At 53.7% G+C, this 22,409-nt stretch overlaps 1 protein-coding gene across 1 annotated transcript in view; it reads left to right on the top strand.

Annotated features, from left to right (window-relative positions):
- The window catches only part of KAZN (kazrin, periplakin interacting protein), a 145,674-nt gene that overhangs the window by 104,281 nt on the left and 18,984 nt on the right, over nt 1–22,409 (top strand). The window contains exons 9-10 of the mRNA XM_075550934.1: nt 17,563–17,768; nt 18,173–18,291. Coding sequence (XP_075407049.1) covers nt 17,563–17,768; nt 18,173–18,291 — 325 coding nt within the window. The remainder of the gene's footprint in view (nt 1–17,562; nt 17,769–18,172; nt 18,292–22,409) is intronic.

A 22,409-nucleotide genomic window follows, 5' to 3' on the forward strand; every position in this document is an offset into this window, starting at 1 on the left:
CTGTGGGGAGGCTTTCCCAAGAAATCTGTGCACAGCCACCACCCTAACTTCCACCGAGCATCCTGGGCCTCGGGTGGGGGCCCATGGGGACCCCAGAGGATGAACCCTAAACTAGGAGCAAATCCTAAACTGGGATGCACTCTGCTGAAGTCGGTGGTTGGGAAGGGGCCAGACACAGAGCCACAGTGCAGAGGGTCCAACAAGGATCTGCCCAGACCTCCCAAGCTGGAGCTCCAAGAGCCTCCCCACTCACACTAGCCCAGCACCTGGCCCTGGACTCCTGGCTCGCAGCCTGGCCAAGGACTTGCTGTGTGACCCTAGGCAAGCAGTCTCCCTCTCTGAGCCTCAAAACCAAGCCAAACTCATGCCATCCAGTCGATGCTGACTCACAGCAACCCCACACGACAAGGCAGAACTGCCCTGTGAGTTCCCGAGACTGAAACTCTGGGAGTAGAAAGCTTCATCTTTCTCCCGTGGAGCAGCTGGTGGTTTCAAACTGCTGGCCTTGCAGTTAGCAGCCCGGGGCATAACCATTATGCTACGAGGTCTCCTCTCTGGGACTCAGGCTCCCTCTAAAATGGACCAGGTGGGTTATTATCCACCTGTGGGGTCTTGGGGTCCCGTGTCCTGCCATAGGAAGTAGCTGGCTAGCGCGTCCAAGGCCACTGCCCACAGCACACACCCACTGTCCTTTTCCCAGAAGCTTCCAGATGGCAAGTTCATGTCTGCAGAGGGCACCGTAGCCGCAAGACAACACGAAGACCACATGGCAGTAACCCTCAGCTCCTTCCAGGGCCTTCTGGATACTCACAGAGTTAGGGGAAAGGGGGCAGAGGCTGCCTCAGGCCCCTTCATGCTCCCCACTTTCCCCCCTCACCAGAGGCGGTGCTGGCCCCTGCTCAGCCCTGGTGGAATAGAACCAGCAGGCTCCCTGGGCACACAGCCCCTCCCCCAGACACCAACACACACCCCCACCCACCAGGGCGCTACATCGGACAGCGCCCTGCTCAGTCCCAGCCCTTTCCCAATACAGCTCACGTGCACAGGCAGCCTGGAGCCTGGATGAGAACTAAGGGTCTGGGTTTGAGGCCCAGCCCCACCACTCACTAGCTGATAACCTTATCAAGTGACATAGCCTCTCTCTCTATGCCTCCGTTTCCTCACCTGAAAACTAGCGTGATTCGACCTCAGGAGCCCTGGTGGCAGAGTAGCTAACATGTTGGGCTGTGATCCACAAGGTCGGTAGTTTGAAACCACCAGCTGCTCCTCAGGAGACAGATGGGCTTTCTCCTCCCGTAGAGAGTCACGATCTTGGAAGACCAAGGCAGTTCTACCCTGTCCTGTAGGGTCGCTGTGAGCCCGCTGACTTGAGGGCAGTGTGAGTTGAAGGGACTAACTCAGAGCCGCCGACAGGATGAAATAACACGGAGAAACAGCCGTAGCCCAGGGCACTGCCAGCGACCGCAGACCAGTGACCAGCCACCGCCTGAGACCAGCCCTGTGAGATGGGCAGAATGGGCCCCTTTGCACAAACAAGAAGGCTGAGGCCACGGACGTTGAGCAGCTGGCCCGAGCTTCGAAGCAAGCCCCCTCAAGGACCAGAGGGAGCAAGGTCTTGCAACCATTGAGGCTTCTGAGCTACAAGACCACCCCGCTCCCACCCCGTCCACACTGCAGATGGGAGGGACTTGCCCACAGTCAAGCCAGACGTGCAGCAGAGCCCGTTCCAGATCCCAGGACCCCCGACACAGAGCAGCACCCGCCGTCTCAGACTACAGGCTCAGCCGGAGAAGGGGGCCAGACCGGGCGCATGGCTTATCAAGGCTCTGACAAGCCCACAGTAAAGGCAGCGGGACTGCTTTCTCTTTTCCCCTGGTGTTTCCCACACTCCTGTGGCCACAGCAGCAGGCCCTTCATGGCTGTAGCCTCCAGAAACGTGTGGACAGGTGACTCCTTCAGGAGTCTGTGCTTGAAGGGCAGAGCCAGGCATCCCTGGAGTTGCCCCAGGATGAAGGCCACCTTCCCCACATCCTGTAACCACAGAGAGACTCAGCAGCTCCCGTGGGATCCCTGGGTGCTGGGGAAATGGGTGCCTCTCCAGGCAAGGTGAGCAGGTGGAGACGTGACCTTTCTCGCCACTGAACGCCCCTGTGGTGCAGCGCTGAGGCAGCAGGTGGCAGCTCAGACGGCAGAAGTGTCCCCCCACCCTGCTTCTGCCCCCCATCCCCGAAGTGCCGCCCTGGGTCCCAGGTGCAAGCAGGCTAAGCCCATTGGCAGAGGCCTGTTGGTAGGGGTGAGCATGCCTGTTCTGCCAAGATATCTGCCCTGCTTCCCCAACACACACACACACACACACACTGTCCAGCAGTCACCCCCGGGCAGCTCAGATCTGTCTCAGGCCTTTCCCTGGGACAGGCCAGTGTCGTCAGCCACAGCCACGTCGGCTGCGCAGTGCATGATGCCCCGGCATGGCGTGGAGCTGGTGGTCCAGGACATCCAGGCCAGGAGGGGAGCAGGCTATCTCTGACAGCTGGCCCTACAGGGGTCCAAGCTGCTTGCACAGGCAGGTGGCGCCCTGAGGGCCCTCCACGGATGAGGGTGGAGGTCGCTGGACGGGGATCCCCGAGTGCAGCCTGGGGCTGAGAGTCAATCCCCAGTTCCCTCCGCCTCACTGTGCCTGCAAGGAACTGGGTCTCATAGTAACAGCCGGGCCCCAGCAGAACTGCCCACATCCAGTCCCCTGTCGGGAGACCCAGGTGTTGGAACCAGACACTAGGCTCAGGCCAGCGCTGCATGGCCCCGAACGAGTCACTGTGTCCCATGGAGCCTCAGGTTACCTACCCCAAGGTAATGTGGAACTAACACCACCTAACTCACAGCTGTTGCAAAGAGATCGCAGCGGCAGGTGGTCACGTGTGCTTGAGGCCAGGGAGGTGCCCAAGAGGAAGAGGCCGGAGACAGAGGGTGCCGCTTGGAGCCCTGCTGAGCTCTGCTTTCCTCGTCGGAGAAATGGACCCCTGGTAGGCCTGTGCCCACCTTCAAGAGAACTCTGAAGGCCTTGCATTGGCTGGTGGTTCTGCGGGACTGAGACTGCTCTCCTTCCGTGAAGGCTCCGTGCCGGGTCGGCGCACCACAGGGCAGCACACCCGCATCCCGCAGAGGAGGCTTGCATGTTGCTGTGACGCTGAACACGTTTCAGCGGAGCTTCAGCCTCAGAAGGACCAGGAAGAAAGGCCTGCCAACCTGCTTCCGAAGGGCAGCCAGTGGGGATGCTCTCAAAACACAACTGTCCAATCCAAAACTGGGCACGGGGGAGGCACAGAAGTGGGCGGCACCAGGTCGCCGTGAGCCAGGGGCGGCGTCCCCAGTGGCTGGACAACATCTAGGCCAGCGTTAGCCTGGGCGGTTACAAAGCTGGCGTTGCCGTGTTATCTGCTGGTTTAGATCAGTTCATGCAGAGCCCAGGGGTAGTGATGACAAGCATTGTCCACCCCACCCACCCCCAGGCTTTGTGAGCACTGCCAAGGGTCAGCGCTGCCCTTCAGCTCAGCAAGATTGCCCAGAGGCCTGGGGACCGGGCAGTGCTGTGGGCCGCAGTGACCCATGGCCAGGGAGCAGACCTGCTCAGCTCCATGGAGGCTGCTGGGAGCAGGCACGGGAATGCCAGCCTAGGATTTTCAGGGCTCCAGGGCTTTGATTTTTGTTTTTGCTTTTATTTTCGATACCAATCAGAACTATGCATTATCTTGATATAACGTACTCCCAATTCTTTCATTACCAAAAAGAAAATACTTTAAAAAAATCATGTCTGTTAGGGAAACAAACGTGTTCCCAGGCCTGCCCCCTCCCTCTGGATTCTCCCTGTGGGCCCTCCCTCCAGCTCTCTTGAACCCAGCTTTCTTTTCGATCATGGGGTCCCATGGGCAGGGCTGGCCAGTTGCGCCCATCAAAATTGTCCCAGGGCCCTTCTGCCCTGCCCTCCCAGGACAGGGCTGTCTCATTGCCATCAAATTGATTCCAGGTTTCTGAAGCTGCGAATCTTTGCAGGAGCAGAAAACCCTGTCCTTCTCCTGAGAAGCTGCTGGTGGTTTAGAACCACTGACCTTGTAGTTAGCATGCCAGCATGTAACTACTTCACTACCACAATTCTAAACCCAGAGCAGTCCATGGGCCAGACTGGCCAGTGGCTGTGGTCAGAATTCAGCCAGGGCGCTCACTCGCTAGCTCCAGGGGCCTCCTGCCTTTCTCTCCCTGGACAGGGCTGTAGGGGTGTCACAGTTCCTGAGTCCAGAGCAGGGTTCCCAGGGTTTGGTGAGCCTGGAGGCAAAAACAGAGAAAAGGGAGAGGAGCTTGCGCATCCCTGTCTGCGCACCCCAGGGCCAGCCTGCCTACAGCCCAAGAGCACAGCCAGGCACCTCAGCCATTTCTGTGGGTCTTAGCCATGGGGGCAGGGGCTCATGTTTAGAGAAAGGTGCTGATGGGCGTGACCAAAGGGTGACTCCTTACTCCCGGAAATTCCCGGGGGACCTGAGTCACCAGTGCAGAGGAGTTGAACCCCCACAGATGTGGAGGGGGCTAGGCTGAGGAGAGAGGGCAGAAAGGGGAAGGGATGGAAGCTGGAAGGAGATAGCACCACACTAAGAAGCCACACTCAGACGATGCCGACTCAAGGGGCCCTGTAGGACAGAGTAGAACTCCCCTGTGCATCTCAGAGGCTGTAAATCTTTACAGGAGCAGAAAGCCTCCTCTTTCTCCCTTGGAGCGGCTGGTAGTTTCGAACTGCTGATCTTGTGGTTAGCAACCCAGTGCATAACTCACTACACTACACCACCAGGGCTCCAGGAGGCCATACAAGGGAAGACCTTGAGAAAATTTGTAGAAAACTTCATGGGATCATGGGATTTTCCCCAGAACTTTGGAATGTGTTGACATAGACTGTGTGCTGACTGTGCTAGACCCATGCTAGGCTCTTTACAGACATGCAGCAAAGCCTGGCTGAGCATCTCCTAGCCCTATGAGCCAGGGTCAGGGTCACGGGCTGAGGAGTCAGGTGTAAATGGTGAGATGGCACAAGTGAAATCCCATGGGACATGCATTTTGGCCTCAGCTTTACAGAGGAGGAAACGGAGGGTCAGTGAGGTGACATGAGTAACGCACAGCAAGTGATGGAACAAAGATAAGAAATGGGGTCCGACAGATGGCTGTACTCCACTTCAACAGTAATGAGAAAAGCTGAAAAGCCACCAGTGATGAGAAGAAGGTTTTGCTGTCTGGTTTCCCAAATTAATTCCTGGCTGGTGCAATGGTTAACACACCCAATGCTAACCCAAAGGTTGGAAGTTTGAGTCCACTCAGAGGTGCCCAGGAAGAAAGGCCTGGTGACCCACGGCCAAGAAAGTCAGCCCCCACAGCCCTGTGGAGCACGGTTCCACTCTGACAGGCAGGGCATCGCCAGGGGTTAGGATGGGCATGACCAGAACTGGGTTGTGTTGTTTTGCTTTTAAATGTGAGAGCAGTGTTTCTCAAAGTGGGTACTACCATCTCCTGGGGGGCTCTGGAATGATCAAGGGTGGGTCAGGGATATGCAAAAGTAGATAGATACCTGCCTTCTATCCTGGATTATGGGTGACAATACAAAAGGCTTTAATTGCCAGGACACGCTAAGTAATTTTTTCTTTTTCTGAAAAGGGGTTGGTAGGCCAAGGAAGTTTGGAGACCTCTGTGCTGGGGGAAGCAGAAATGCCACAATTCATGGGGGGGGAGCTTATGCTCAGAGTCGTAGGGGGAGAAGCGCCCCCACCAAGGGAGCATGCCGTGGCTGTCAGCAGCCAGTGGCCCCTTTCAGGATGCTTCATTGGAAGCCAGTTTCCCTGTTGCCATTGGTTTTCTCCTGGGAATTCCCTACCCAACCAAGTAGGCATCTAAGTGGTAAGAACATCCCCCCCACCACCGTCATGGTCTTAGCAAAACTCTTCATTCAAAAAGAAATTATGTCCATGCTGCTCATACACATGATTGAACCAAAAGCCCATTGCCCTTGAGTTGATTCCAACTCCCAGTGACCCTATAGGACAGAGCAGACCCTTATCCATAGGGTTCTGGAGATTGTAAATCTTTCTGAGAGCATGAGCTTCATCTTTCTCCGGAGAAATGATTGGAGAGTTTGAACTGCTGAACTAGTGGCATTGGAGGAATAGTTTGAAAGAAATTAAGGAATCTGCAAGGAGCTTTCGTGGTTTAGTGGTCAAAGCACTCTGATTCCAATCTAAAGGTTGGCAGTTCAAACCCCCCAGCTGCTCCCGGGAGAAAGATATGGCAGTCTGCTCTCATAAAGACCTATTGCTTTGTAATCCTGAGGGAGCACTTCTGCCCTGTCCTCTAGGGTCGCTATGAGTTGGAATCAGCCCAATAGCAGTGAGTGAGATGGGGCAGCAATCAGCTAGAATGCCTCCTGGCTCCAAACCAAACAAGAGGGAAGATGAGCTTTGGTTGCAGGTTAGACTATAAGAAGGACTTTCCAAATATGGGTGTCTTTTGCCCATAGAACAACTTACTAGTAGCAATTACCATTGCAGAGAACCAGGTTCCATCAGGCTTTTAGTGGCTGGTTTTCTGGGAGTTAGAAAACCAGGCCTTTCTTCCAGTATACTTCTGGGTGGGCTGGAAGCTGGCCTTACTGCCAGCAGCAGGGCACGTTCACAGTTTGCAACACCCAGGGGCTCCAGAATAGGCTAGCAAGGAGGGAAAGGACGACTATTTTAGGGATATTTAAAACGTACTGGTGAGGTAGTGGTCACGCACTGGGCTGTTAACCTCAAGGGTAGCAGTTTGAAACCGCCAGCAACTCCTGGGGAGAAAGATGAGGCTTTCTCCCTCCCATAAAGTGTTAGTTTTAGAAACCCACAGGGACAGTCCTGTGTTGCCCTAGAAGGCCGCCATGAGTCAGAATCAACTTGATGGCAGTGAGTTAGGCTTTTTGGTTTTTAAAAGTACTGTGACGTCACACTGGGAAGCTGGAAGCATGTCCTGAGGAATGCCTGGGCAGAGCCATGCAGATTCCTTGAGCCCTTGAGAAATCCTTGGTGTGTGAGAGGAAGAATTGGGATGGTGCGAAGAAGGTGCATTCCACAGCTGGCAACTGTGCCCAGAGGTACAGGAAGCATCTCTGCAAACCAAACCAAACTCACTGCAGTGAGTTAGCCCTGGCCCATAGCAACCCTCTAGGACAGACAGAACTGCCCTTGTGGGTTTCTGAGACCAAAAAGCTTCTTCTTTCTCCCTCAGAGTGGCATGTTCAACTCGCTGGCCTTGCACTTGGCAGCCCAATGCTAACCCAGAATGCCACCAGGCCCCTTAAATACCTCTTCAGCTCTTGTGTTTTAAAAAAAAAAGTGAGGGGGAAGAAGTCTGTTATTTTCTTTAAAAGCATAGAGTCCTTACTGTTGGACTTGTCTGTGCATTTTGTCCTTTAGAGTTGGCGTAGGGGCCAGGTCAGAGTGCAGAGTGCCCTCAGCATGTGGGTGCAGGGCTGCCAGGCCCTGTGGAGTGGGCCATCCTGGTCCCCTTTCTCCTGGGCTGCCTCTGCCAGGGAGCCCACCTCCCCAGTGCCCCTGCAGGAGCTGTGGCTGGCAAACAGCCTCAGGAACATCTCTCTCTCTCGTGCCGCAGGGGCTGCCATCAAGCCATGCAAAGCCGTGTCTTTACATTAAGATGAAATGTTTTCTATAGAGAGAGCATTACGCCTTTGCTTCTGAAAGTGCTGCCTCTCCAGGCAGGAAGTCTGAGGGCCTCTGGGTGGGGCTGGCTGAGGAGGGGCAGGCTCTCTGTGGGTCCCAGGACGTTGGGGGCCACTCCTAGCAGCCTTACTGTGTGCTCTCAGGGGCAGTTCCTCCTTCTCCCCCCACCCCTGCTTCAGTGGTAAAGGTGCCACCCCACTGCCCCCCAATCGTAGGAAAAGCGGCCCAGGGTTAGAGTGAGGGCCGAGCGCGGGAAGGGGAAGCTGGCATGGGGGAATCCCCTCTGGGCTCCCAGGAGGAAGACTGGCACACAGGAGAGGAAGGGGGAGAGCTGGCCTTCCAGTGGGCCACCTGCTTAAAACCTACCTGATGTGGGATGCTGCAGGGGGGAGGGAGGGAGGAATTAATTTACCTCACCTGCATCCCCGCTTCCCTTCTGGTGGGGCGAGGCCAGGATGCCTGGTTGAAATCCAAGGCCCTCTAGGGTACAGAGCCCCTGTGGCTTAGTTACGAGTTGGGTTGCTAATTGCGAAGTCAGAAGTTCAAAACCCCCAGTCCCTCCGAGGGAGAAACATGAGGCGCTCTACTTCTATAAAGAGTGACAGTCTCGGGAAGCCACAGGGGCAGTTCTACCCTGTCCTCAGGGTCTCTTTGAATGGGCATCGGCTGGACGGCTGTGAGTTTGACATCAAGTCCACTCTGACGCCAATGACTCTACAGGACAGCAGAGCCCCTGTGGGTTTCCGAGACTGTAACTCTTTACAGGAGTAGAAAGGCTCATCTTTCCACTCCTTGGAGACCAGGGTTTGATTCCCTGCCAGAGCACCTCCAGCTCAGTCCCTGCCCCTCTGCCCATGGAGGCTTCTAGGTTGCCCTGATGCTGAACAGGTTCCCGCAGAGCTTCCAGACTCAGGCAGATGAGGAAGAAAGGCCTGGAGATCTACTCGCCCCCAAAAAATCAACCAATAGCTCGCCAAGGTCTGGTGTCCGTCATGAGGATGGTGCAAGAACAGGGGGCACTTCACTCCAGATGCACAGACAGGCAAGAAGTATTCCGTGAGCACTTCCTATGTGCCAGGCTCCCAGCGCCAGGCTCTGGGAATGCAAAGATCAATGAGACCCCAAGGGGCACTGGAGGGTTTGTACACGTCGGTATCAGGGCAGGGTGATGAGTCTGCCAAGGGAGCTGCACCCAGGAGGGAACACCTGGAGCCCAGACCTGGAGATCCAGAAGCATCTGCCAGCAGTCAGGGTTGCAAATGCCAACAACTCCCTGGGAGAGGGCACCTCATGGCCCTGTGGTTGCCCCCTGGCAGTAATTTCCCTCCAGGGGACACGTGTGTCATGACTGGGGAAGCTGCTCCTGGTAGCCAGTGGGGAGTGAGCAGAGAGGCCACCAAGCATGGGGCAGGGCACAGGGCAGCCCCACACAAACAGGGATTCAAGCCCCAGCCGGTGGCAAGCCAGCGGCTGCTAACGGGAAAGGTGGCCCCGTGGAAGTAAGGCCTGATGCAAGCTGACCAGGGGACGACAGCCCGACAGCCCTGTGAGCAGTTCCCACCTAAACACGGGGGCACCAGGAGTTAGGAATTTGGCTCAGACCCCATGATAGCCACCAGCCCAAGAGAATGGTGGCAGAGCTGAGGCCCCTGCTCCGGGCACAGAGCACAGGGAGGGCACCCTATGTGCGCTGGAGGAATGGCTGTGGGGGGGGGGGGGTGGAGGAGCTGCGGTTGGTGGGAGAAGACCCTAAGAGGCCCTCCCCCCTCTCCCTCCCTTCTTTTAACCCTGCTGTGGCATAGTGCTTTCATGTTGGGCTGCTAACTGCAAGGTCGGCAGTTTGAAATCACCTGCCCTTCCAAGGGGGGAAAATGAGGCTTTCTACTCCTATAAAGAGTTACAGTCTCAGAAACCCACAGGGGGTCTGCTGCTCTGTCCTGCAGGGTCATTGGAGTCAGAATAAATTTGAAGTCAGTGAGAGAGAGAGCGGGGAGTGTGGGGGGTGTTCTAGGAAGTGGTGGGCTGGCGCTGGCCCAGACCAGCTGCTAAACATCTGGTGCCTGCAGGCCCATGTCTGGTGACATTGCACTGGTAACTCCAAATCACACGCTGTGGCCAAGTCAGTGGGGGATTCAAAGTGATTCTGTGAGTTACAGAGTAGACCTGCTCCATAGGATTCTGTGTGTGTGTGTGTGTGTGTGTGTGTATTTTCTTTTAATTTGGACTTCTTACAGAGATTCAAGGCCCTCAGTGTCCAAACCACCACAAGGCTGGGATTGGGTCACTGAGACCACCCAGAAAAGCCTGACCAGCCAATCTTATTGTTTAGAATGTACATGTGCGCAGGAACCGGCCGTGGGTGATGGGCCTCACCCAGGAACGTGTCAGCATTTGTAGATCTTAATCAGCTGCTATAAATCTCCCTTGCCCCTTAACTGCTCTGCCACACGGTGGCTCATCTGGCTCCCCGGGCAGGGTGGCCTCTGTGGCAGGGCCAGACTGGGGCAGCTGGAGCCAAGCTCCCTTCTACCAGTTGCATTTCCTCGCCTCAGGCCTTCAGGGCAGGAGCCTGCAGCAAACCCGACAGTCAGCACTGGCAAGCTGAGGAGCCTTCCCGGGGGCTGCTGGCCATCATCTTTTGGAAGCAGCTCTCCAGCCGTTTCCACCTGGCATCACCAGGAGGGTCGGACCCTCCAACCTTTCCGTCCTCGTCCCAATGGCCGATGAGTTGATTCTGACTCTTGGCAGAAAAAAAGTGTGCAAAGGGAAAACCCAGAGGTCCTTCAAGCCTTGACCAACATTTCAAAAGCAAATCTCCAGGCCTCTCTTCTGAGTGGCCTCAGAGTGGCTTTGAACTGCCAAACTGTTTGCTGGTTGTCCCGCATACCCATCTGGACCACCCAGGGACTCAGCATTGACACGCCAGCCATCGGCAAATGTTACAAGCAGGTGGATTGGGTTGGCTATTTTATTGTGTCTCAAGAGCCTGTTGTGAGCCTGTTGTGCTCACCCCTGCTTTGAAGCCCTTGGTAGGTCCTGCAAACCCAGGGCCTGGTGGGTGGCCTTATCACTAAGCAATGAACTGCTACCCAGATGGTTGGCAGTTCAAAACTCTGCAGGGGGGAGATGTCTGCTCCCCTGACGTTGGCAGCGTGGGGCACCGTGGGGCAGTTCTCTGTCCACAGGGTCACTGCAGTGGATGGGGAATGAAACCCAGCTGTGAAAAGGGCTGGGCAGGAAAGGGACCCCAGAACAAGAGCACACATGAGCACACGTGTGTGCTGGGGAGTGGATGTGTGCGGGGTGAGGAGGTGTGATCTACACTGACTGCCTGACTGGCAGGCAGTGGAAGACCAAGCAGGTGTAGCAGATGGGGACGGCTGGGCCCTGGGTGTCAGGGGTGTTAGAATGCTGGGACCCCAGTGCTGTGGGGGAGGCCTGAGAGACTGAGGCTGGGAACAAAAGGTGGTCCTCTGGGGCCACTTCATAGACTGAGCGGTGTCCTCAAAAACATGTGTTGTGAGACCTGACCTGTGGTAAGAAGGCTTGGTGGTGCAGTGGTTAGGTGCTTGGCTGCTAACCAAAGGTTTGATGAGCCTGCCACTCCGGGGAGATTCCAGGGGCGGGGTTAGCGTAAAGATTGTAGACTTTGACCCTTTGTGGATGGGTCTGCTCTGTCCCATGAGGCCCCTATGGGTCGGATACTTATGGCTACATGACGGTACCTCCAGTCCCTGGAAGAGGGCATCATGCTTGGTCAGCAAAAGGGAGGAAGACCCTCAAGGAGATGGACAGACCCAGTGGCTGCAACAGCGGGCTCAAGTACAACACTTGTGAGGTGTGCGATGGCAGCGGTCTGTTCTGTTGTGCACGGGTCATGGTGAGTCGGAACCGACTCAGTGCCGCCCCGGAGCAGCAACAGCCACCGTTAAAAAGCAAGTTGAGGTTGCTTTTAATCAGACTCATGTATTTTATTACTTAACTCAACATGTCGCAACGATTTTTGACCTTAAATCAATATCAAAATGTGAAAGTGATACATTGTACATATCAACTTAACGAGACAGCTTAGTTTCCCTATGTTGGGTCTCCTAGTGGGTTTTCACGGACAGCCTTCTAGTAGCCAGTCTTCAAGTGCTGGGGCTCCTGGTGACCACGGTCTAGGCCAAGAGGGATGTGCACCTGCAGAGGCCCCCACTGGCCATTGGGGGCCCCCCACTTGGCTGAGGACTCTGCAGACATCATCTCAGGTGGTCCTCACAGCAACCTGGGAGATGAGACAGCAGTCACCCCCATTTTAGAGAGAGGGACTCCGAAAAGAGACTACTCTTCCCAAGCTCCCACGGCTGAGGTCCAAACAAACCTAGGTTTCTCCTGTCTTAGAAGCAACCATAGACCAGGAGTCAGCAGACTAGTTCTGTGCAGGGCCAGATGGGCCAGCTCCCCTGTGAAACACTGCCAGTGTCCCATGGGGAGAGGATCACAAGGGCAGCCTCTGACAAACGCCTCCGTCCCATGACACTGCTGTGTGAGCATCCAACTGTATTTATGAGAATAGGCCAAGGGCTGCCCTTGACCCAAGGGCAGCTGTTTGCCAGACTCATACTGCCAGCATGGTGTGGGACAGCCTCTGTCCTAGCAGTCTGTAGGTGCATGTGTGTGTGTGTGTGTGTGTGTGTGTGTGTGCGAGTGCATGTCCACACCTGTGTGAATGTGCATGTCTCTATGTGAGTGTGTGCTATGGGTTGTATGTGTGTCCTGGTGTGCTTGTGTGTGTGAATGTATCAATTTGTCTCTGTGTGACTATGTGTGACTGTGTACTTGTACGAGTTGTCCTCTGTGTGGGTGTCAACATGCATGTATACTTGTGTCTGTGTGTGTACCTATATGAGCATGTACTTGTGTCTGTGTGAGTGTGTGAATGTGTTTGGTGTGTCTGTGTGCATGGCTGTACATGTTTACCCGTGTGAGTGTGTCTATGAGTGTGTGTGTTGGTGATGTCTGGGGGAACAGAGACTTCCATCCCACAGTCCCCCTGCCCCTGTCATGGTGTTGAGGAGGATTTTCAAAGTGGCCCCTCCTGGAATGACATCAGGCACTGAGCTGCCCTGGGGCCTGGGCAGCCTCTCTGCAGACCAGCCCCTCTGCCAACCAGCCTGGCCGTAAAGATGAGTTATTCCCACTTTCAGGGCTGAGGAGGAGAGGAAATGAAAGTGTCAGGATTGATGGGCACCCAGCATATAGTCTGGCACTGAAGCATCTGTGTTTTGGAAATTGCCTTTAATTGATAGTTTACGAGCTCAAAGCGGGCCCCAGCCCCATAGTCCTTCGGCAGCAGGGTCTCTCTGGAGACCAGTCACAGGGTATGGAGTGAAGGGGAGCTGAGAAATCACCTTCTTTTCTCAGAAACTAAAATGTGTGTCCCCATGAGCCCACTTGGCCTGGGATGCACCTAGAGCCTAGGCCCCACCAATAACGTGCACTGTAAGATGCCCGCCCCCACCCCCCATGCAGGCCTGTGGCCTGGAAGTCCAAGAGCATCCTGCCCGCACCACACACATCCTGTGCCCTCAGGAGCAAGCACACGCATAATACACACATACATATACACACCCCACACATACACACCATATACACACCACACACATACATATACACCCCACACATACGCACCATACAAACACATACACGCCACACACATGCATATGCATACCACACATACACACCATACATAAACACATATACCCCACATACATACGCGCACACACACACACAGTTTGCTTTGTTCCCTTTGTCTCTCCACCGTCTGCTGTTTCATCTCCACACCCACTTGCTCTCCTCCCTCGCTCCTCCACCTGTTCACCTCTTTGTCTCTGCTGTGTGCACCACCACTGAGCTCCTGGTAGAGCGATGGTTAAACGCTCTGCGGCTCACCAAAAGGGTAGCGTTTCTGCTCCTGTAAAGACCACAGCCTACAACACCCCCCCCCCACAGGCCGCCCCCTCTGCCACAGGGGCCCAGCGAAGCCCAGTGGACTCAGGAGCCAATGGACTCAGTAGCCAATGGCAGTGGACTCAGGAGCCAATTTGCTCTTGGTCGCTCTCACTTGCTTATATCTATCTATACATATCTATCTATCTCTTCCCTTCTCTCCAGTTCTGATACCTGCTTCCTGTCTTTCTCCCCCTGCCCACACCCTTTCTCATCTACTAAGCTTTGCCCCACTTCCCACTTTAAGCCCCACTAAGACGATGACTTTCCTTCCACCTACAAGTGGGACTGGGTTTTCTCTCTGGGCAGGAACAAGGCCCAAGACACAGCTTTCCCCCAGGATGCAATGGGCAGAGGCAGTACAGCCACATCCTAGGTGGGGACAAGTGCCCAAATCCCACAGGTGGTGCTGTCATGCAAGTTCCAACCCACAGCACCCTATGTACAACAGAACACAGCACCCGAGGTCCTGCGCCAGCCTCACAGTTGTCCCTGCGCCTCAGCCAGTGGTTGTGAGCGCTGCCATGTCCTTGCAGACCCCCCCCCCCTTCTCCTCCCCTGGTCCTCTACTTCACCAAGCATGGCTTTCCCCTTTCCAGGGACTGCTCTCTGTCGACAACATGTTCAAAGTGCATGCGATGGTGTCTCGCCACCCTTGTTTCTAAGGAAATTCTGACTGTACATCTTCCCAGACAGATTTGTTGGTCCCTCTGGCAGTCTGTGGCACTGCCAGTTGTCTTTTCCAATGCCCCAAATCAATTCCATCAATTCTTTGGTCTTTCTTATTCAGGGCCCGACTTTCCCATGCATAGGAGGTGACTGAAAATACCATGGGTTGGGTCAGGCGCCCCTTCGTCCTCCAAGGCACCCCTGGGCTCTTCCACGCCTTAAAGAAGAGTATGGTCGTGTTCCCAATCATAGCCTCCCCTGGGTACCACCCTCCCCCCACCCCCGGGCCAGGATGGAACAATTCCATGAAATGACTCGCAGCCCACACGGCCTCTAATGCTCGCAGCAACCTCAGAGGCAGTTCTTAGTGTTGCACCCGCTCTACAGATGAAGAAATCAAACTTTCAAGAGATAAAGAGATGTATCCAAACAAAAGTCTGTTCCAATGTAAGCCCTGGCCTCTTTCCATAGGCCTTGCCCACACAGACAATCTGGACAGGGGCCCGGAACTTGGGGTTACCAGATTTGGCCAGATCACACCTCTCTCTCATCACCCCATTGCCTTAACAGAACAGAACTCAGCTTCCCAATGAGACAGAAGGAAGATTAAGAAGACTTCTGGGGGCCCGAGGCTCTCCCAGGCCGGACAGGGACCTCCTGATTGTGGACTGCGTGTTCTGGGCTTGAGCACAAAGGCCCTCCTGCTAGTCCCTGTATCCCTGGGTGGCCCCTGGTGCTGGTCTGTGTCCCTGAGCCAGGCACCCTCACCTAGTGGGGGTGCAGTCCAGGTGGTGCTGCAGAAGCACCTGCTGCGGGATTTCCATTCTGGGTGCCATGGCAACACGTGGGAGCAGCCTGACCACCTGCAGTTCTGGGCTCACCTGCCACTTCCCACCAACCCACATCCAGAAGGGAAATGTTGTGTTGCCGGTGAGCCATCAACAGACAGGCTCCGAGTGACTCACTGCAACCTGGGGGAAGAGGCAAGCAGCGGGGAGCAGCTTTGTGCCAGCATTCGAGGTGGCCACACCCCTCCAGTGTGTAAAAAAAAAAACACACAGTTCTGCCAGGCACAATGAAGTCAAAAGCACAAAATCCAGGCAGGCCTGACCCTCGATCTGTCATTCACTCACTCACTGCCATCCAGTTGACTCAGCAGCCCCGTAGGACACGGAAGAACTGCCCCTGTGGCTTTCCAAGACTCTCACTCTTGACAGGAGTAGAAAATTCCAACTTTGCCCTGCTACCAACCTGTAGATTTCCAAGCCCACCACGACTGCATTTGTGCCTGCCCTGTCAGACCCCCCACCCCCACCCCACTTTCCACTTGGCAGTAGATGGTGGGGAACATTTTCCCCTGTCGAGAGAACATTGTCCTGTGACCGATGCTATGTTCATGGGATATATTCAGGCATACGGATTCTTGTCCAACCTAATAAATCCCCACCAACCAGCAGAATAGCTATTGGGAAGCTGGCCCCGGACCGGGCAGTGGTTCATTCTGTTGTGCAGAGAGAACATCACTGTGAGTCAGCCGACTGCAACAATGAGTATTTGTGATGCTTCCTACATTTTCATCTCGTCCAATTCATTATGATACACTAAGTATTAGTTATCAAGGAACATCGATGATACACAAAGGTAGAGCAAGAAGGAAATGACCTTCTCTTCCCGGTCCCTGGACTCGGGGGCCACGTCATTTGGATGTACTTCAGAACTGTTACTTTAGCTCTGTCCCCTACTGACTTGATGGGCAGGTGGGGTTTGCATGGTGGGAATGACTCCCCAACATACTGGGCCAGCAGGTAGTGAGTTTGAAAAGCAAGGGTTTTTCACTAAAATAAGGATTTAGAGGAAAGAAGAATGTTGTCCCCTCTGGGTTTTCATCTGGTGGCATAGTAGTTGTAAATTGGGCTGCTAAACTCAAGGTTAGCAGTTCGAGACCACCAGCTGCTCCTTGGGGGAAACAGACAAGTCTGTCTACTCCCAGTCTCAGAAACCACAGGGCAGTTCTGCTTTCCCTATCAGGTTGCTATGAGTTTCCCGAAACGTGTCTTCGGTGTCGTCCTGTCATCTAGGGAGGGGACATCATGTCTCGCACTGAGGCCAGCCGTGCAGTCCTCTCCGTGAGCGAGCTGTTCTGAGCAGGAACATTGCCCTCAAGGCTTGGGGCCTCGGAATAAGGTCTACTCGCTCTCTCCCTTTCCTGTGGAGGCATCAACAGTGCCCTCCCACGGGGTGGGTTAGTACCCTCTTCCCCACTTGCCATCTCTTTTCTTCCCCCATCCCTGTGTGGGCCTGACAGCAGAGAGTGAGAGGCTTGTTTGTATTTTCTGGGTTTTGTCTAGAAGCCCTGGTGGCCCCAGAGGTTAAGCCCTTCACTACTAATAGAATGGTCAGTGGTTCAAATCCACCAGCTGCTCCCCGGAGATGAGTCAGCGACCGCCCAAGGCAGTGTTGGGGCTCAGTCTGTCTGGCATTGTTTAATCTGACGTTGGGGCCACCAGTCATGGTGAAAGAATCAACCGTATTGGAAAGTGGTGGTGAGTGAACTATTTTTGTCTGAGGAGGTCACTCATGGAGCTCCATTGAGCCCAAGAAAACATCACCGTGCTGCCCAAACACAGTCCTGGTCACCAGAGAAGGAGACTGGGCTCCGCCCAACCCTTCTCTAGCCCCTCCCCTAGCCCACCTTCGCCCCTGCCTCCTTGGCGGAAGAAATGTAGGCTGGAGGTCTATGTACTGAGCCCAAACCCTGGCCTGCAAGCGGAAGGGCATGCTTGGTAGACCCGGAAGGCAGCGGATGCTCTTGGTGACTGTGTGTGTCTGTAAGCGGGAGCGGGTGTGTATCGCAAAGAGTATTTTGCTAAATACCAACAGCTGCTGTTTCTGGGCAGTGTTGGATTTGGTGCCATTTTCACATTCTGTTTTGATTTTATTTCTTCCAGGATTACATGTTATATTGCTTTTTTATTTTTAAGGGGATAATGAATGATGCTTCTAATTGAAGGAGGGACAGCAGAACCAGTCATTTTGCATGTTAATTTTGGAAAGAAGTGTCTGAGGAAGACATCCCTGCCTTCCTCCCTGATCTCTAGGGCTGGGGTTGCCCCGCCCCCACAAGCTGCCCACCCACCCGGGCTGCGGCCTTGCTTGTGTGTTGCAGACTCGGACAGCCAGTGCAGTCCCACGAGGCAGAGCCTCAGCCTGTCGGAGGGCGAGGAGCAGATGGACCGACTGCAGCATGTGGAGCTGGTCAGGACCACGCCCATGTCCCATTGGAAGGCTGGCACCGTGCAGGCCTGGCTGGAGGTCATCATGGCCATGCCTATGTACGTCAAGGCCTGCGCCGAGAATGTGAAGAGCGGGAAGGTAGGGCACCCTCTCCAAGAGCTTGACCAGCCTCGCCCCCATCCCAAGGTCCAGAGGAGAGTCCACCGACCTAGGTTCAACTGCAGGGCTCACTTTGCCCTCTGGAACCTCGCTGTTCCCATCCTCACAATGGGTGTAACCATCCCTGCCTAGCCCTGGGGCGGGACTAGATTAGAGCATTCTTTTGGCACCAACAGTGATTCTGCCTCACCTCCTGGGGCAGACATTGGCCAGGTATACCCTAAGCCCTGATGCGGGGATTGGGGGTCAGGGAGAGGTAGGCAGGCAGCCCCATGCCAGTAGACCCTTCTGGTCCTGGGAGGTCTTAGGTGACCAGAACAGCAGCCCCTCCTCCTGCCTGCCCGCCTCCTGGGGCACTCAGTGCCCCCCTCCTCGGAGAGCAGGTGCTGCTGAGCCTGAGTGACGAAGACCTGGAACTGGGCCTGGGCGTCTGCAGCTCTCTGCACCGGCGCAAGCTCCGTCTGGCCATCGAGGACTACCGAGATGCCGAGGCTGGCCGCGGGTGAGCAGTGGGGGAGGGGAGGACCGCTGCCGGACACCCCAGGGCCCACAGAGGGGTCCAAGATTCTTGCCCAGGCGAGGGTGGGAGACTTTGGGGTGTGGCTAAGATAACCCCAGGGTACCAGTGACCAGGGGCGCAGGCAATGACATCACTGGCGTTGGTGGGCCCAGTGCGGTAGCTCATGGTGTCACCCTGCCCCGACCCCATCCCCCACCATACAGAATCCTTCATAAGGGTTAGTGTCCATTTCAATCATACAGTAATGTGACAAACACAACTATATTAAATAATTTAAATGTTGCATTTCTTAGACAATATAAATCTGACAGCACAGTTGTTTTGTCAACTGTCTAGACTCTATTTTAAATTGCAATGAAATCAGTTACAACATTATTAGTAACTGAGCAGAAATTACATTTTTTTCCTCTTGCTTTAATTACTGCTTCACTCTAAAAAAAAAGTTACAGGTAAAATTCATACATACTATTTACCGAAATCCTATGGGCAAAATTCGGGAGAAAGATGAAGCTTTCTGCTCCCATAAAGTGATACAGTCTCATAACCTCGCAGGGGCAGTTCTTCCCTATCCTATAGGGTTGCTATAAGTCAGCACTGACTCTATGCCAGTGGGTTTATCTGTTTGCTCTTTATGGGCAAAATATTGAATGATGCAGAAAGCATCAGAAGAAGAGGTAGCATAGTCTATGATCAAGAACCAATGGTGCTGAAGAAATAAGTCCGAGCTGAAATGAAGCCAGAGGCCAACCACAAGGCCCGTGGGATTGACGGAATGCCCACTGAGATGTTTCAACAAGCTGTGCCAGGAAATCTGGAAGACAGCTACCTGGCGGACTGACTGGACGAGATCCATATGTGTGCTCATTTCAAAGAAAGGAGACCCAACAGAATGCTCCATCTAAAGATCACTAAACAACAGTTGCAGCAGTATAATGACAGGGAGCTGCCAGAGGTTCCGTCCAGATTCTGAAGAGGGCGTGGAACCAGGGACATCATTACTGGTGTTGATGAACCTTGACTGAAAGCAGAGAATATCAGAAATATGTTTAATCTGTATTTTATTGACTAGGTCAAGGCATTAGACTGTGTGAATCATAAAAAAAAATTATGGATCACTTTGAGAAGAATGGGAATTTCTCTTAGGCCAGGTTGACTCCAAAAACAAATTCAGTGACACTCATATATGTATAAGAAAGAGTTTTATATCAATAAGTAATTATATATCAAGCAAACATCCCAGCCCAGTTCACATCAAATTCGTAAGTGTGATCCTAGTTCGTAAGTCCAATACTAGTCTATAAATTCTTCTTAAGAGTCACACGGCTACATTAATGATGCAGAATGCAGGAATATCACAGGCTGGTGGGTGCAAAGTCTTGTGGATCCAATGGTGGTGGCCACATCACAGGGCCCACGAAGGTCTCAGCATCGCTTAACAGGAAGGTGAAGGCAGAGAGAGAGAGAGTAGGCAGGTTCCCATGACCCTCCTTATGAGGTCACGCCCACAAGGAGGTACCATCAGGCTGTGACCTGATTGACAGGCTAGACTCCACCCCTACACGTTTATATCTTCAAGTTGACACGAAATTATGTAACTACCACAACTTCATTGGGCTCATTGGGAAGCTACATGGCTCAAGAGGCAGTTGTGTGAAGAGAAAAATGAAATTCTACATGGTTTGACATCAAGAAAGTTGTGTCTCCTCTGGCCATACTTATTCAATCTGTAGCCCAAGCAAATGATCAGAGAAGCCAGATTACGTATGAAGAGTGTCACATCAGGAATGTTTATTAGCAATCTGTGATAAGCAGATGACACAGCCTTGCTTACTGAAAGACAGGAGGCCTTGAAGCACTTGCTGATGAAGATCAAGGATTGCAGCCTTCACCACGGATTCACAACTCAATGTCAAGACTAAAATCCTCATAGTTGGACCAATAGGTAGTAACATCATGATAAAAAACAAACTCACTGCCAGGAAGCTGACTCCGATTCCTAAAATACCTTATCAGACAGGACAAAAGTCCCCCCGTGGGTTTCTGAAGCGGTAACTCTTTACAAGCCTAGAAAGCCTCTTCTTGCTGTCAGGGAGCAGTTGGTGGTTTTGACCTGATGACCTTGTGGTTAGCAGCCCAATGTGTAACCATTCCATCACTTTCAACAACACGATAATGAGAAGAAAATTGGAGTTGTCGAGGATTTGGTCTTTCTTGGATCCATAATCAAGGCTCATGGAAGCAGCAGTCAAGAGATCCAAAGACACCTTGCACTGGTTAACTTGGCTGTGCAAGAGCTCTTTACAGCAAGGGTGTCTGTCACTGTGAGGACTAACGTACCACTGACCCAAGCCGTGCTGTTTTCAACTGCCTCGTATACATGTCAAAGTTGGACGTTGAATAAGACCCAAAGGAGAGTCAACGCCTTTGAATTATGGTGCTGGAAGAGAATATTCAAAATATCATGAACTGCCAAAAGAACCAAGAAATTTGTTTTAGAACAGCGGTTCTCAACCTGTGGGCCTCGACCCCTTTGGGGGTCAAACAACCCTTTCACAAGGGTTGCCCGATTCACAACAGTAGTAACGAAGATAATTTTATGGTTGAAGGGTCACCCCCACAGGAGGAACTGCATGAAAGGGTCGTGGCACGAGGAAGGTTAAGCACCACTGCTTTAGAAGCACAACCAGAACGCTCCTTAGAAGCAAGGATGGTGAGACTTGGTCTCACATACATTGGACATGTTGTCAGGAGAGACCAGTCCCTGGCGGAGGACAGACAGCCTGCTGGAACCGTATCAGACAGCGGAAAAGAAGGAAGACCATCAAGGGGGTAGATTGACACAGTGGCTTCCATGACGAGGGGGGCGGGGTGGGGGTTCAAACAGAAGGACCATTGTGAAGAAGGGACAGGGCCAGACGGTGTTCCGTGCTGTTGTGCTTCGGGGCGCGGTGAGTGGGAACCCACTCTTCGGTATTTACCAACAATAATCACCGCCATCTTGAAGCGCAGACACCACACAACTTAACAGAGTTCGTTAGTGACCCTGAACACACTAGCAGCAACGAAAACAGCAGGGTGTGCGTGTAGCAGCCGATGCCGGTGGGTGTCACTGTCACCGAATGACAAGGACAGCTCTGATCCTGCAGAAGACTCCAAAGTAAACCCGCAAAGAGTTTGGCCCTTGTAGGTTGAAGAGGAAGTCAAAGCACATTGCCACGAGGGCGCCAGTTCAAACGTGCCGAGGCTCATTCCCCACCCAACACGTCCACGCGTCTCTCTCTGTAGCACACTCGCCTGAGTCTTCCAAAACAAGCTTAGTTCCAACAGTGGCTTTCTAGGGGATCTGCTGGGCCAGTGGCATTCAAGAGAGGTCACGGCCACTGGGTTTGGGGACTCCAAAGGGATCATCTGGATGGCTTTTCTCAAAGGACCGTCGTCACAGGAGCTTATTAGGGACGTTTTAAGATCATTAAAATTGCCTTGGTGAGATAAAGGCCAGGGCAGTCTGACCCAGGGTTGGCCCCACCATGCGCCCTCTCTTTCATCCAGGGAATAGGCTATCCTCAGAGAATTCCACTGGGAAGCCTGACCCCCCCAGCCACGGGGCTGAGCTTACCTTTGGCAGATTTCTTTGTGCGCCCTAAGTTCAGGGGCCATTTCCCAGGGTCGTGAGCCGAGAGTAGAAATCTTTGGGGAAGATGGAAACACCGCCACCAGAAGTGTGTCGACCTAGACGGAGCCTCTGTGGAGAAACAAGAGCTTTGCAGTTTTATCTGTCCGTCTTAAAGTTTCCTGTGATTTGAAAGCATGCTTTTGGACATATTCCTTGTATATTGCTGGGCTTACATAAAATGCCCTTGGTAGTGAAACTGACCACTGGGATCCTTTCAGGAAAAGTGATCAATATCTGCTCGGTGGGGCATACACTTTCATAGGCCGTCCTTTGGACGTCAGCCCCGCTGACAATGTCACCCTGTTCAGTGCGCTTGTTGCCTCCCCCACCCACCACCCGCCCCGCCCTGCCCCTTGCTCCTCCTGAGTGACACCAGGTAGGCCTACCCCAATGTGAATGAGTCCTTCCCACAGGGGGATGGACACAC

This window comes from Tenrec ecaudatus, chromosome 1, assembly GCF_050624435.1.
Source record: "Tenrec ecaudatus isolate mTenEca1 chromosome 1, mTenEca1.hap1, whole genome shotgun sequence".
Classification (NCBI taxonomy): Eukaryota; Metazoa; Chordata; class Mammalia; order Afrosoricida; family Tenrecidae; genus Tenrec; species Tenrec ecaudatus.